This window comes from Scatophagus argus, chromosome 6 (genome assembly GCF_020382885.2).
Source record: "Scatophagus argus isolate fScaArg1 chromosome 6, fScaArg1.pri, whole genome shotgun sequence".
NCBI classification, from domain to species: domain Eukaryota; kingdom Metazoa; phylum Chordata; class Actinopteri; family Scatophagidae; genus Scatophagus; species Scatophagus argus.
Window position 1 is genome coordinate 5601266 of NC_058498.1, and position 14427 is coordinate 5615692.

General features: G+C 41.4%; 1 protein-coding gene across 4 annotated transcripts in view; it reads left to right on the forward strand.

The window, feature by feature from the left end:
- The window catches only part of lrp8 (low density lipoprotein receptor-related protein 8, apolipoprotein e receptor), a 154964-nt gene that overhangs the window by 104642 nt on the left and 35895 nt on the right, over window positions 1-14427 (forward strand). For all 4 annotated transcript variants that reach the window (XM_046390966.1, XM_046390967.1, XM_046390968.1 and 1 more), the window contains exons 5-9: window positions 4619-4993; window positions 8168-8290; window positions 9618-9740; window positions 12314-12433; window positions 13302-13427. In XM_046390966.1, coding sequence (XP_046246922.1) covers window positions 4619-4993; window positions 8168-8290; window positions 9618-9740; window positions 12314-12433; window positions 13302-13427 — 867 coding nt within the window. The remainder of the gene's footprint in view (window positions 1-4618; window positions 4994-8167; window positions 8291-9617; window positions 9741-12313; window positions 12434-13301; window positions 13428-14427) is intronic.

A 14427-nucleotide genomic window follows, 5' to 3' on the forward strand; every position in this document is an offset into this window, starting at 1 on the left:
TAGTTTCAATTTGTCAGTTGTCACTGTGCAGACGATTATCCTCTGGTGACCAAACTGACAAAAAGTCATAATAATCTGCACAAATAGGGTGCAGATTATTATCATGATTATTATCATGATACATGCATCACCAATTAATCCTCTGCTGCAGTTCCTCTTTGTACTTTTTAATACAGAAACAAAACGGCATTCAGCTTCTCCACATAAAATAGCAGATTTTAAATTATATGACATTTTGCTTTTGTTTTGATGCTGTGGATCCTGCTGTATCTGTTTTGGTTCTCAGTGGAGAATGGAAGTGATAGGTCATGCAACAACATCGGTCTCAAGTTACCCCCACACCTGCAGAACAACCAGAAGCCCCTCAGTCTGCTGCCCTGCCCAGCTCCATGTGAAATGTTTGGAGACTCTGCAGAGCACTGATGAAAACACTGAAAGCATATTAGATACAGTTTGGGCTGGTATTTTAATGGATAGTGAATAATTGAACAGAAATTTTCCCTCCTTTTTTGGAATTTTTACTTTGTTTTTTTTTGTTTTGTTTTGTTTTTCCCCATCAATCCTCATCAATATAGATGGTGGTTTATTTACAATAACCCTTGTGTGTCTGACAGTACAAGACATGCCTGACTCAACACAGATTTGTTTTTTATTGATGCTCTCATGTGAAATATAAGGCATACATATTGATGTTCCATAGAGTAGATGAACATGTCACTTGTCTGCTGTATGGCCCATTAAGCCTACTCTGTGCTAAAATGCCTTCAGGTGTTAGTGTCTGTGTTCAGGCGATGAAGCGAGTGCGCTTCTGCTCCTGATTTAATGCAACATTTTACACAGTGAAAGTAAATGTTTCACTTCCATTTCTGGTTGTTGGAGCTGATCTGTGATCTTTAGTGTGCTTTTCTACTGGCGCACCTGGTGAAGTAAGGTTTGTGACAAACATACGTATGCGGGCGAAACTTGCGTGTATGCTTGTGCGCACATGCACACGCTCCCGCACCACGGCTCAGTGGCTGACATGTTAGACCAGAGACTGATTGGATTCCACGCTCCAGAAACATTAAACCCACTGACTCATAGAAAAAGGTTGGAGTGTGTATGTGTGTGTGTGCGTGTGTGCAAGTATGTGGTCGTAGTGTCTCTGCGTTACACGTTTGAGTGAATATCCAAACCCAGAAAAGATCATGTTTTAATGTCCACCTGTGTGTGTGTGTCTGCCTCCGTTGAGGTGTGTTCAGTAGAGATTGCATATCTGTTCCTGTGTGTGTGATGCATAGCTGTTTGCTTTAGGCTGTCCCATGCTGGAAGAGAGTTCAATTGTCCTTCAGATCAAGGTCAATGAGCTGTGCCCTATCTCCCACCTCCATCTATTAGCTGTCCAGCAGAAAGCCTGGGGATGGATGGATAGAAAGCTTTGACCCCAAGTTAAACACAATCACCTGCAGGTGGGGAAGGTTGCTGTCAAGATGTAATCAGTTACAGATTACTGATTACCTATTTAAAATTGTAATTGGTAGAATAATCCATTGGATGAATGTGTTTAATTAACAGTCTGATTCCTCTCAAGTTGCATATTTTTTAAAGCTGTCTTCTTGTACTTTATTTAGGTTTAATTTCTGAGTTAATTAAGTGTTTCAAACGAGTATTGTCAGTTGGTTTATTTTGAGTTCCATTGTAACATATTGTATGGATTAGAGTTACAGACTGTAATCCCACCATATCTCTTCTGTCACTTACCACATCTGACCATTTATCCTCTCTGCCTTATCTGCTGTTAAAACTGCCTTCCTGTCAATCCAGGACCGGCTCCCCTTTGGTGAGAAAGGACATTTCTTCTCTCCGATCTATCAGTGGATCTTACCGAGCCCATGTGCTCCTCTGAGCGCCTGTCTCCTCTCCAATCTCACAGTCTCTGTTTCTAAGGATTGGTTCTGGCCTGTGTTAACCAAGGGACTGGCATCACTGACTGATCGACCAAAGTCTTTTTGCCGCGTGTCAGCTTTGACGTGGCCAAGGTGACAGGATCAAGGGATGGAAGTAACAAAGAGCAGCTTGAAAAAAAATCACCCTGGAAAACAGCAAAAATAGGAAGAATATGATGGCGATGTTTAGATGTTTAGTATTGCCTTTTACCAGTAAAACATATCATTTATTTTGAAGCTACTAAGGTAAATGTGACCTTCTTCATGTCTTCTGCACCATGTTTTTTACATTACAGGCTGTTTGATTTGAAGAGAACGGGGAAATTCTTTTATGGCTAAACAGGAAGATCATACTTATAGACATATGTCTATGTGGTATAGTGAAAATGCAGGTAGGAAAGAAAAGGACTAAAATCAGAAGTGGTGCGTTGTAATGTAGCATCACCCTCAGAAACGTGAAGCGTGGGGGTTTTCTTTATTCTTAGTCGTATTAGGAGACACTTCACTTCCGCAACAATTCAGTTTTAACAGTAATTTAACACGATTTACTCATCATATCTGTGGAGATATTGAGTGATTTACTCATCACTTCTTCAGAAATGGCGTTAAACCTGATTTGGTTACAAGTGTTTCCACAGCACTGGAAAAGCAGTTTTTCACCCCAATATTGTATACACACATCAGGAAAAAAGGGTCACTTACCACATTACAGTGTCGTTATTTGATCAAACTTCGAAAGAGGTATCTATATGTGTAGAAGTACTTATACAAATTAAATATTTATGCATGTTTTTCTTTTCCTGATGTATGTATACATTATTTTGGCTGACTCTGTATATACTGTTGTGGTGTTCTATTATAAGTACAACAGAAAGTGAAGTAGCTGAAGTGTTAACGGATCTGGGGAAGGTGGGAACAGAACTAAAGTAGAAAATCAGATGCCATCTCACACTTCTTGTAACTCTTGTAGGATGTTGTGGAGTAATGGGTTCAATACAGCCTGTGTTCCTGTGAGTTTCAAACTCAAGCTTAAGTTTTTTTTTGTTTTGTTTTGTTTTGTTTTGTTATCCACGAGACACAAATTCAATGAACTGCAAGCAACCTGTCTCTTCCTTTAAGCTATTCAGAGCATTTTGTTTATCCAACAAACTGCTTATGATGACCTTGACGTTTATTGCCAACAAAGCTGGTTAATCAAACTTGTCCTGTGAGGAAAGCACACACAAAACAATGGTGTTTAGTCTAACTAGCAACACGTATCACTCTCAGCATCACTCTCTGGGATGAAGCAAAATATGTGTATAATTTTCAGAAGCAAAAACCTCCTGCTGTTTGTACAGAAAGTATTAAAATAATCACTTTATAACTTTGCCCGAGTATTTGTTTGTACAAACACCTTATGTGACCCCCAAACCACCTAAGCTTCTGTCGGGGTGCTGCTGATGTTGTTTATGTGCTTATGTTAATTAAATTACTTAGAACTGAGTGGGGATGATTAGCATGCTAGCAGTAATAGCTAGCAGGAACTCCAATAGCCTATTATCATAATGAGTCCCTTTGGCGCACTGTGTGGGAAGGTAAAAGAGAGAGAGAGAGTCAAGCTGTTATGTCGGTCTCCCAGAGAGAAGAGTAGTCACATCAAAGGACAAGTGTAATATTTTTTATTTTTTTAGCAGACAGTGTGATTCAAATTGATTTGTCCAACCTGGCTGGAATTAGATATCGTCAGTGAAACATAAACAACACATACATAAACCCTCACAGATCAAAGAAAATGTTAAACATTATTCATTTTAGTTTTTATGGTAATGTCTCATCTGTCAAAAGTCTTGGGATGCTGCAGGTGAAGAAATAAAGATGATAAAAAAAAACAGTCATAACAGATAAACATGCACAGGGTCCACAGGTATTTCTGTACAAACACTTCCACACACACACACACACACACACACACACACACACGTGCTTGTGGAGGGGGTTCGGCGCTGTGGCACGCACCTGCAGCTGTGCCAGTACTCCACTCAGAATACACCTGTTCCCACATACTGGACTGCTGCTGCACATATGCTGTCGACCTTGTGCTTAATATGCTAAAACGTTGCGTTTGCCTTGTGTGTTTCAGTGTAATACTGGTTGCATTTATTCATTTAAGGGTTGAGATTGTGTGGTTGCGGTTGAGTCCATGTTTATTTTTACTGAATAGCGCATCATATTTACTTTTCCCATGAGACGAGTTTATCTGTTCTTCTTTCTGGCTCTTTATCCCTTTTTACTTTAACAACTACTGCTCCTCAGCATTGTGCTCAGTCATCCACTTGACTTCAGATCGAACTTGTTCTGTTACTTTCACCAGACACCAAAAGCCCAAGAGCAAAGGAGGAAGATCTGGAATAACCCTTTGCTCAGTAACTCTAAATTTTAATACCAACGCTGTCTTTCCGTTCATCTCCAGAGAAGGAGAGTGAGACACATTGCTGCATATATTCCTACTCCCCCAACTCACATTTACTCATCTACCTCTACATGTGCTAACGTCTGCTTTCAAGAAAAGTTCGAGTTGCTGCATATTTTACTTGACAGATGACAACTTCTTCAATTCACTCTATTTAAAAAGATTCTCTATAATGGTAATGGTTGGATTTATAGGACTATATCCGTATATAACCAATCTACCTGTTCTGTTTGCCCTGTAGATGCCAAGGCTTGCCCCTCCAAAGATTTCCAGTGCCGTAATGGGAAATGTGTGGCACCACTCTTCGTTTGTGATGGCGACGACGACTGTGGGGACGCCAGCGATGAGGATAAATGCTCGGCTCCCACCTGTGGCCAACATGAGTTCCGCTGCAATGACTCCGAGTGCATCCCCGCCCTGTGGAGTTGCGATGGCGACCCGGACTGCAAGGACAAGTCCGATGAATCCATGGAGCGCTGCAGTCGGAGGACGGAGCCCCAGAAACCCCGCTGCCCAGTGGGCGAGTTCCAGTGTGGGAGTGGAGAGTGTGTCCACATGAACTGGAAGTGTGACGGAGACGCAGACTGCAAGGACAAATCGGACGAGGCAAACTGTCGTAAGTTAGCTGTGGATTTATTGTGTTTTGTGGATAAATAAGTGGGTAAATAACTGTGTAAATAAACTGACTTTTAAAGGATGCGGATGCTGCTTTAGTTTAAGTTGTAATCTAGAAACCCGGAACACCCTAACCATAACCTCCCAAGAAGATTTTTCTGCGCAGCTGCAGCATGATTTAGCAGTTTTCCGGTACCATAAAAATCATATAAGTCATTCCACTGACATATAATTTACTTGAACAAACAAGTCCAGTGTAGTAATTCTGCAACAACTTATGACTGTATTTTCAGTCTAGACTAGCCGATTAGAGTTGACTTTACTGCACAGATTCGCCTGTTAATTACACTGCAGGCTTCACTGTAATTAAGGAATATGTCATCCAGTTGCCTTGTCAAAGTTCTTTTATGAAATATATGTTTGCTATGGCACAAAGGCCACACACAGCACTTGTTTTTTTTCTTCAGCTCTTTTTATTTCATGATAATTATAGAAAGTTGACACCAGCTGTAGACTTTAATGAAGGCGATTAATGGATACCAGCAATAATCCACATTGTGTTGAACAGTGGCTTGGTGGGAGGCTCACTGCCGCTGATGTAACATTCTTCAAAGGGGGACGTGCTGTGTATTGTGAACAAAGATTACATGAAAAATCTTGTTGTGCCACTAGAAATGATTGAGAGAAGATCAATGGTAACTTTATCACGATGATCCATGAGTGGGTTGCCAAGCAACCTTGCGACATGTCGAAGCAGAAGGAGAACCACTGAGTGTGTTTCACCATATGTGCCTGGTGTGTGTGCGCGCATGTGTGTGTTCATGCGTGCATGTGTGGGAGGTGAAGGTCCTTCATCAAACGAGACCCCCATCTGGTCTCCTCTTCACACACCCACGCACCACTCTGAGAGATGACAGTAGGCTCGCACATAGGACATGATACAGGCTCAGACACACACACACACACACGCTAAAAAATGTCTGCACGCACACAGGTGTTTGTTCACACACCTGGGAGGGCATCAATCCTGTAAAAATTACTATATCACCACATACACCACAAGACAACAGACAGGTGTATGCAGGGAGGCCACACCTGCACCTGCACTCACACACACAGTCACGGACATACAGACTTTCATGCACATGCAGATACAATCAGAGAAGGTTGGGACATTACATAAAAGTCACCCTAGTCTGATATAATCACTCTAAAAGTGAATAACCATACAAACTGTAGTACAAACAGCTGCTACAGCATCATGATACTATTCAAAGCTTTACCATCTCTCCAGACATAATGTCACGAGGCCAGCAGGTCATTTCCTTTTTGCATTGCATGATGGGATATGTTTTCTTGCATGCATGTGAATTCTTCCAGATTTTTATTGCTACCTGAAATGAACTCAAATATGTTAGCCGCTAATTTTAAATATAATGGGCTGTCATGGTTATTAACTCTTTGTTCTTATTCTGTATTCTATCTTTTGTTGTGTGAAATTGTTGAATTACATTTAAGTGTGTTCTTGAAATAACTGATTTTTGCTCTTACCTACTACCTCTGGCATTATTACCTTTTAGTTTCAGCTATATTAAGCAAATCAAGTAGCTTAGCTTTTTAGCCGCACTTCCAAATTACATGTATTTTAAAACTCTGCAAACAGTTGGCCAGATAGTACGCCAAAACAGATAAATTTAAAATGTCCGGGTCAGTTTTACAGGTTTATGATTAAGGTTTCTGTTTGGGAGTAATGACATGCATGAAATGTACACGACAGGTCTGCATAAACAACAGCGACGACCTCTTACAGACTGGCAGCACGTGAAGTGGGTTTTGTCTTGTCTACACATGGAAACGACAGGGGATGTGTGTGCTGTATGTATTTGATTGGGTCTACGTGCTTGCTCATCACATTGTGACTAAAAGTGGGCGGTTGAAGATTTGTGTCAAACAAGATGTAGTAGTTTTAGATGTCTGTGTAATGTAAATGAGGCTGCAGAGCTCAGCTCAGGGAGGTGCAACATCTCAATGTAAATTAGAAATGGAGGGATCATTTTATATCTACAGTTTGTGCTCTCCTCCCCCTCCTGTTCTGCCAAGCTTTGCTCATTCCTGCAGACCCGTCCCCTGGTTATTATCTCCTGTCTTATTTGAAACATCTGTCTCAATAATCTTACGTTATTTCACAGACATGCTGAGACAGGCCACTGTGAGAACGGTGACAGTAGGTTAATGCACATGAGAAATGGTCAAACTGTATCTGTAGATAGTTCTCTCCTTTACCACCTGCCAACTTTTCAGCAGATGGCAATCCCTTATTATTACTATTCATCCTGGGGATTTATCATAATTAGCTGAGCTCAGATCCCAATCATTCAGCTGAAAGGATCAGCACATTTTGTGATGGCAAAGGATTATGTCTTCCACACTTTGCTGATTTTTGCATTAATATCTGTTTATCTTTATTTTTAGTTTGAGCATTAGAGGTCTGAGTCAGCTTCCCTGTGTGGTCAGCTAAATGTGCACACAGGATTTCTGCTACTGCTACAGGACATTTGTGGATATTTTCTCACTGGTGTGGCTGTGTTTTACTCCATATTGCCCGATACACTGAGTGTGTGCCATGCATTTTTGTGGCCTCCACAGCCATCGATCATGTCTGCCTCCAATCCCTTGGCTGAGCCAGTCAAAAACACAACACATGAATAATTAAACAGCCAGTTAAAAAGACAAATGAGTTAAATAAACCTGCCCTCCGCTGTGAGAGCGAGCACAAACAAATGCGGGCGCACACTCGCATACACACATACTCAATAGGTCACTGCATGTGGGATTTCCTCAGACAGTGAATGAATACCTGCTTGGTTTTCATTTCCACCTGGGCTCGTTCTGTGCAGGTAAGAGTTGTGTATGACTGATTACTGCTGTATTGGAATGCACTGCGAGTTGGTCTGATAAAAGAAGCAAAACACACACGCACATCATCATAGATGCAGTTGTGGAAGAGACATGATGGGTTGAACGTTTAATGTATTTATTTCTGCACCAGTGACTATGTACACTTTTAAAAAATTCTCTCTACGTGTTCATTTCTGTTTTTTGCTATGATAATAATAATAATAATATGTCAGATCAGCTAATTCTAAATTGTGTGCGTGGTTCCTCCCCCCCCCAGCCCTGCTTACATGTCGCCCTGATGAGTTCCAGTGTGGTGATGGATCCTGTATCCACGGCACCAAACAGTGCAACAAAGTTCACGACTGTCCGGACTACAGCGATGAAGCTGGCTGCATCAACGGTAAGCATCAGATGAGTACGAGCCAAATAACAGGCAAACAGCTTAGTCATGTCCATTTGGATAATGCATGTATGGGTTTTTCCCACCTGAATCTAGCAGTCAGATTCATATTCCATATTCTGCTGCTAACGGAAATGGCAATGCAGTTTCTGTTTGCAATTCGTCAGCTTCATGCATTTTTTTAGTCCTTTGTCGTATTTGATTCACCCTAAAATTCCATCCAATTACAAGTTTAATGCAGCTAACGAGATTCACGGGGGACGTTCTACAAAGTAGCACAGATGGCTGCAGTTGGCTGCACTGGTGGAATCAGCCCGTTGAGAGACTGTTTAAAGAAGTTAATTTTGCACTTCTAAAGCAGCAAAGGCAAAAAGGCAATGGGACTGTAGCAGGCCACAGTGTCAAAATATTTAAGGAATCTCAGCAGTCTTAAATCTTCTTTGACACAAACAAGCTGCAGAGATATTTTTACTCAGCCACCAGGTTATATTTATTGTGATGTATGGAAAAGCTCAAGGTCATCGTCAGACGCTCTGTCTGGCAGAACAATTCATCTGGAAGGCAATGTAGTGTAGCTTTGAATCTGAAATTGATTTTTTTTTTTACTCTTCATATTTTCCACAAAGGACACAGTACAGTACATGTGTACATGCATACTGTACCGCAACTCACAAACAGTTGCTGACATGAAAGAGTCTCGGTGACACTTAATTCATGAATGTTCTTCATCTTGTGAAAAGCTTTTACAGCCTCAAAATATGTGAGGTTGAAATCAGAAAAGATGCTGCCATTTGGTCAAATATTTGTGAGAGCTTGCAGTTATTTCCAATCCTTGCTGAGAAAAGGTCACATCACAAGAAATATTTGCAAATCTAGAAAAGAAAAATTCTCACCTTTGTGCTTCTCGGCCTTCTCTGTGTATTGTCCTCAAAAAGCTCCAGAAATTAAATTCTCAATGTCCATGTGTAGCACAAGGTAACTCTGTTTATTAAGCCCTGTCTAATATGTACAAACTACAACCAACTTTTACAGTATTGCATGCAACACTATCAACTCATTTACTATGCCTGTCAAAATCCTTTTATGCACTAAAATGAACAACTTAGCTCCGTCTGGATGCTACAAGTTATGATGTATTAGCAATTTTGCATCATGGTGGGATTGAGTGGGATGCAGACTAATTACTTGGTTCAGCTGTGCTGGGTTTGCTTAAGACATCCAGTTGCACTTAAATCCCTGAACACTGTATGTTTCTAGCTGAAAAGGGACGTAGTTCAGCAAGTAACAACCTGATAACTAACTGTATATTGTGCTGTCTTCACCACAGTTACAAAGTGCGACGGGCCAAGAAGGTTCCGCTGTAAGAACGGGGAGTGTATCGACAGCAGCAAGGTGTGTGACAATGTGAAAGACTGCAAGGACTGGTCTGATGAACCCATGAAGGAGTGCGGTGAGATCATTTCTCTTCACACACCAAAACGCCCACATACCCAGATACTCATTAGGGCTCTTTACCACCTCGGGCATACAGGGATGTACATAACGTGCTAGTGTAATAGCAGTGATGCACTCATGCATATGCAGGAATCATCAACTGATTCTAATGTGGGTGGTCACTTCTCTCAGTAAATGGAGCTTCATTTGATCAAGGAAGGGTGAACCAGGACATTTCTCAACTGCTTGTAACGATCAAAGAGCCAAGCGACTCTGCCCTCCAGTGCGATCTTAGCCAGGAAAACGTGACCTGACTACATTACCCATGAGGAACCACACATATTATCCTCACACCATAGATAATTACGACTTAGCGAACTTCAGTCATGGCTCTCACATCACAAGCAATGCAGTCCAGCTGCAGTTGAGGCAGCTGAGAGAAAGACTCTTGTCAAGTAACTCTTGCTCATGTGACTACAATTGAAGTACCGCAGCTTGTGTTGTATTAGTATAATTGTACCCAAGTACATGTATAAGCAGAAGTCTTGCATATCACTGAAGGAAAGCCCACTTCCTGGACCGTCTTTGAAACAGAGTCAGTCTCAGTCACATGGGTATAAAATGATAGGTAAGCGTTTTCCACGAGCTCTGACCTTGTGGCAGTTAGATATGCACTGTAATGAGATTGCCCTTAAACCATATCATCAATGATAAATACAATGTTCAGTATGTCTCACGGCAAACCTGCACCTCCACTTTGTTTCAGCTGTAACTGACAGCTGCCGTTATCTACAACTCTAACAGTGCGATACTTCCTGAACCAAGGCCAAGCCAATGCAAGACAAAAGATTTCAAAAACAAATTACATTTACATTCAATTTCACTTCCCGACACACATTATGTATATCGCCGAGGTCTAACAAATGTTTTGAATGAATTTGTAACTCAAAAAGCCCTTTGCAAATTGCCCAATTTTTAAGATCTATGCTTACTTGCAGTCTTCTTTACAATTCTTGGTGCATTATCACTACTGGCTGGTATCGGTCAGTGAAATAAACTGAATGCAAAGGCAGGATCTGAAAACAAGCAGGGACCCACTTATTAGAAAGAAACTGCTTCATGACTTTACTAGTGTCAGAAACACCTCAGGGTTACCTCAGATTACACTGTATGGCCAAAAGTATGTGGACATCTGAACATTACATCCACATGTCATTTGTTCATCCCCAAAGCCTTGTTAACACGTTAACCACCTCTGCCCTTCTGGGAAGGCTTTTCACAAGATTTGGAGCTTTGCCACAGGGACTTGCTCCTATTCAGCCACCAGAGCCATAGTGAGGTCTGACACTGATGTTGGGCGACAAGACCAGGCTCAAAATCGACGCTCCAGTTCATCCCATGAATGTTGGTTGGAGTTAAGTTCAGTGCTCTGTGCAGGGCTGTTTTCCACAACAAACTCTGAAAACCTTTTCTTTATGGACCTCACTCTGTGCACTGGGGTTTCCACAAAGGTAGAATAGTCTAAATTGTGTAAAATTTCATTTACACTTTACAAGACTGTCCACATGCATTTGGCCTTTGGTATATACTGTAACTGATGTGTTAGATAAAATTAATTAGGTTTTCACATTTACATTAATATCATGGTGACACTGAGCTGTTTTGTCATTATCTGATAGTCTAGACTAAGAATTACAACCTTAATTTTCATTAAATGTCTTGCTAGTCTTTCAAAGTCTGTACTTCCTTTTTTCTCTCTGTCAGTCTGTCTCAAATTCTGCTCTGGATGTTTCTCTCTCTCTCTCTCTCTCTCTCTTCCTCTCGCTCTCTCTCTCTCTCTCTCTCTCTCTCTCTCTCTCTCTCTCTCTCTCTCTCTCTCTCTCTCTCTCTGTCTCACTGTCTCACAGCAGAACCTGTAGCCTTGAAGCTTAAATCTTTAATGTAAACCGGTAATGAAGTAGCTTTAGCTTTATGCAGGGATCTCTCTCATCTCCCTAGAGGGTAGTTGAAAGACAAAGGAATAAATGGAGGTGCTGAAACTGATACAAAATGGAAGGGACAGGGAGGAAGTCTAATCTGTTCTGCTAAAAAAGATAAAAACAAGAAGAAAACGGAGGGAATGACATGAGAGGATGAAGGACAGCATGTGTAACAATAGGCATCATAGTGAAGTGGCACCTGGTTGATGTGGCCAAGCTCCCTGTTGGAGAATGGATTGTTTCCAGGTGTGTTTGGCTAAGACTCTTGCCTCTGGACCATGAACACACACACACACACACACACACACACATGAACTGGCTCACACACATATGTGTCATTTTTCCTCCCCCTTTTGTGCTCAGTGTCTTTTTTAATGGAAATTTGATGTTTACGCAGACACACTTGACAGGACTAAGTCATAAATTTGATTAATACTATGCACAAACTTTGGGTGTTTTGTCTTTCTGTCCAACTTTTTCTTTGGGTATCCAGGCTGAATTGTTCCTGTCCATAAGCCTGCTGGAGTTATTTCACCAATATTCAACTCCTCTTTACCTCCCTCCCCTCCGTCTTCTCTGTCCTTCCTCTCCACCACCCATCTCTCTGCAGGCCTGAATGAGTGTGCGGACAACAATGGTGGCTGCTCCCACATCTGCAGGGACCGGAGAATTGGTTATGAGTGTGACTGTCCCACTGGATACAAACTCCTTGACAAAAAGACTTGTGGAGGTACAGCAAAAGAGAAGTTGTGCTGCAGAATTACTTTAAGACAGCAGACTGTGGCTAATGTACAATCACACCTTGGCCATGTTGGGCTGCTGCAGTCTGTTTGTTTTCTGCCCTGCTCTGCTTTATTTTGCTCTGTGAGAGGGCATGAGGTCTCCATGAGTGTTTCATAGCAGCACGAAACCAAACTTTTGGCAAAGGTTCTGGTAGAAGGAACATTTTGACATCCAGTATTGGTAAATGTGCTTGTTTTTTAATAAATGTGACATGAAGCAAACGGCTGTAAAAACAAATCTTCTTCCTACTACCCTGAAACAAACTTGTTTACATGTTACATCTCCTTATAAATTATACATAGAATGTGAAATTTCATCTCCTAAACAACTTAAATTGACAAGATACTTTGTACAAAAGGAAGCAGTTTGTCTTGATTTGATTTAAATGCATTGACTGAGTCTCTCTGTTGTGCTGGCAAGGACACCCAAACTAGTAAGGACGATATGTCTGTGCAGTGGACAGGTTGAAATATTGTACAGACAAAATATTCATTCATTTAAAGAATAATCAAACCCAACGAGACACATGACCTAAAAGAGAAATGGTAAAAACTATTTCTTAAAAGCAACAAGTACTGATCTGTGTAAATGCAATTTAACTGGGGTTCTATAATTACTTGACAAACTTTAGCCTTCACATTTCTCCAATCCAAGATCCAATCCTGTGTGTTGAAGCTTTTGGCCAGACAAATATAATCCAGTTGAATAATCAGAGTGTCCTTTTGAGTGAGCATGTATCTGTCTCATTTCTTACTCTTCGTCTCTGTAGGCTTTGTTTTGATCTTTGTGCCTTTGTGACACGTCTCTCTCTGCAGACATAGACGAATGTGAGAACCCCGATGCTTGCAGTCAGATCTGCATCAACTACAAAGGAGATTATAAGTGTGAATGCTACGAAGGCTATGAGATGGACCCTGCCTCTAAGACCTGCAAAGCCGTGGGTGAGTCATTTATCACACACACACACACACACGCCTATTTCACGCCCATTTGTACAGGTAAAGACACACCCAAAGTACAGTCTTGGCCACACATATTTCAAAGGACTCGCACACAGAGACCAACTCCACCAATTACCTTCCTATTTCAGGGCTCCTAGCTGCCAAGTGGCATCCTGCACTGTTCTCACACTGTGGGACTCACAGGTTTGCTTTGTATGCAGGCCTTGCACGCCAATCTGTGCAAAGATAAATATTTGCCACATTTTTCTGCAGTCCTCACTGATGAAAAGTTTGCAGCCAGCTGCCTCTGCTGTCCCTGGAGTGTCAGGGGAAAGATGCTGTGTGGGGAGGGGGGCCTGCCCTCTCACTGCAGCACACAGGCAGGGTCTGTAGCCCTCGTTGGCCTGGGTAAACACTCCAAGCAGTGGTATGAATGAATATAAAACCTTGTCCTCAAAGCTTCACCAAGCAAGGTTGGTATTGAAAAATGGCCTGCCTAAATCCTGAAGTGAAGATGAAATTGTAGCTTGTTAGCTTCATCCAGAACTGCCTTTTGAAAGGCTCCGTATGAATTCGGAGTGTTTTTAATCAGCCCCCCACATTCGTAGTCAGTTACAGCTGGCTTTACCGATAATGACGCTGTCTGTCAACAACCATTTAAACACCTGCTGATAACGTTTCCTGCTACCGCTGACAAACTAGAGCTTCTGATGTGTACTGATGTTATGATAAGAGTTGATATGTATATATATATATATTTTTTACATCTAACAGTGCTGAAAACAGAACTTAAGCTCTGTTGGAAATACAGAAGAGTGTATCTTTTCTATTTAGAAGAATAGAGGGATGCCTGCAGACCTGGAGATTATTAGAAACCATAATCAGGGCATTATCAGTGCTTTATCTACAGGACGGATTGTCTCTTGCTCTCACAGTTTCAGTGCCTTGCAACTACTCCTTTACTTCAATTGGGAATTGAACCCTTAACTGATTGAGTTAC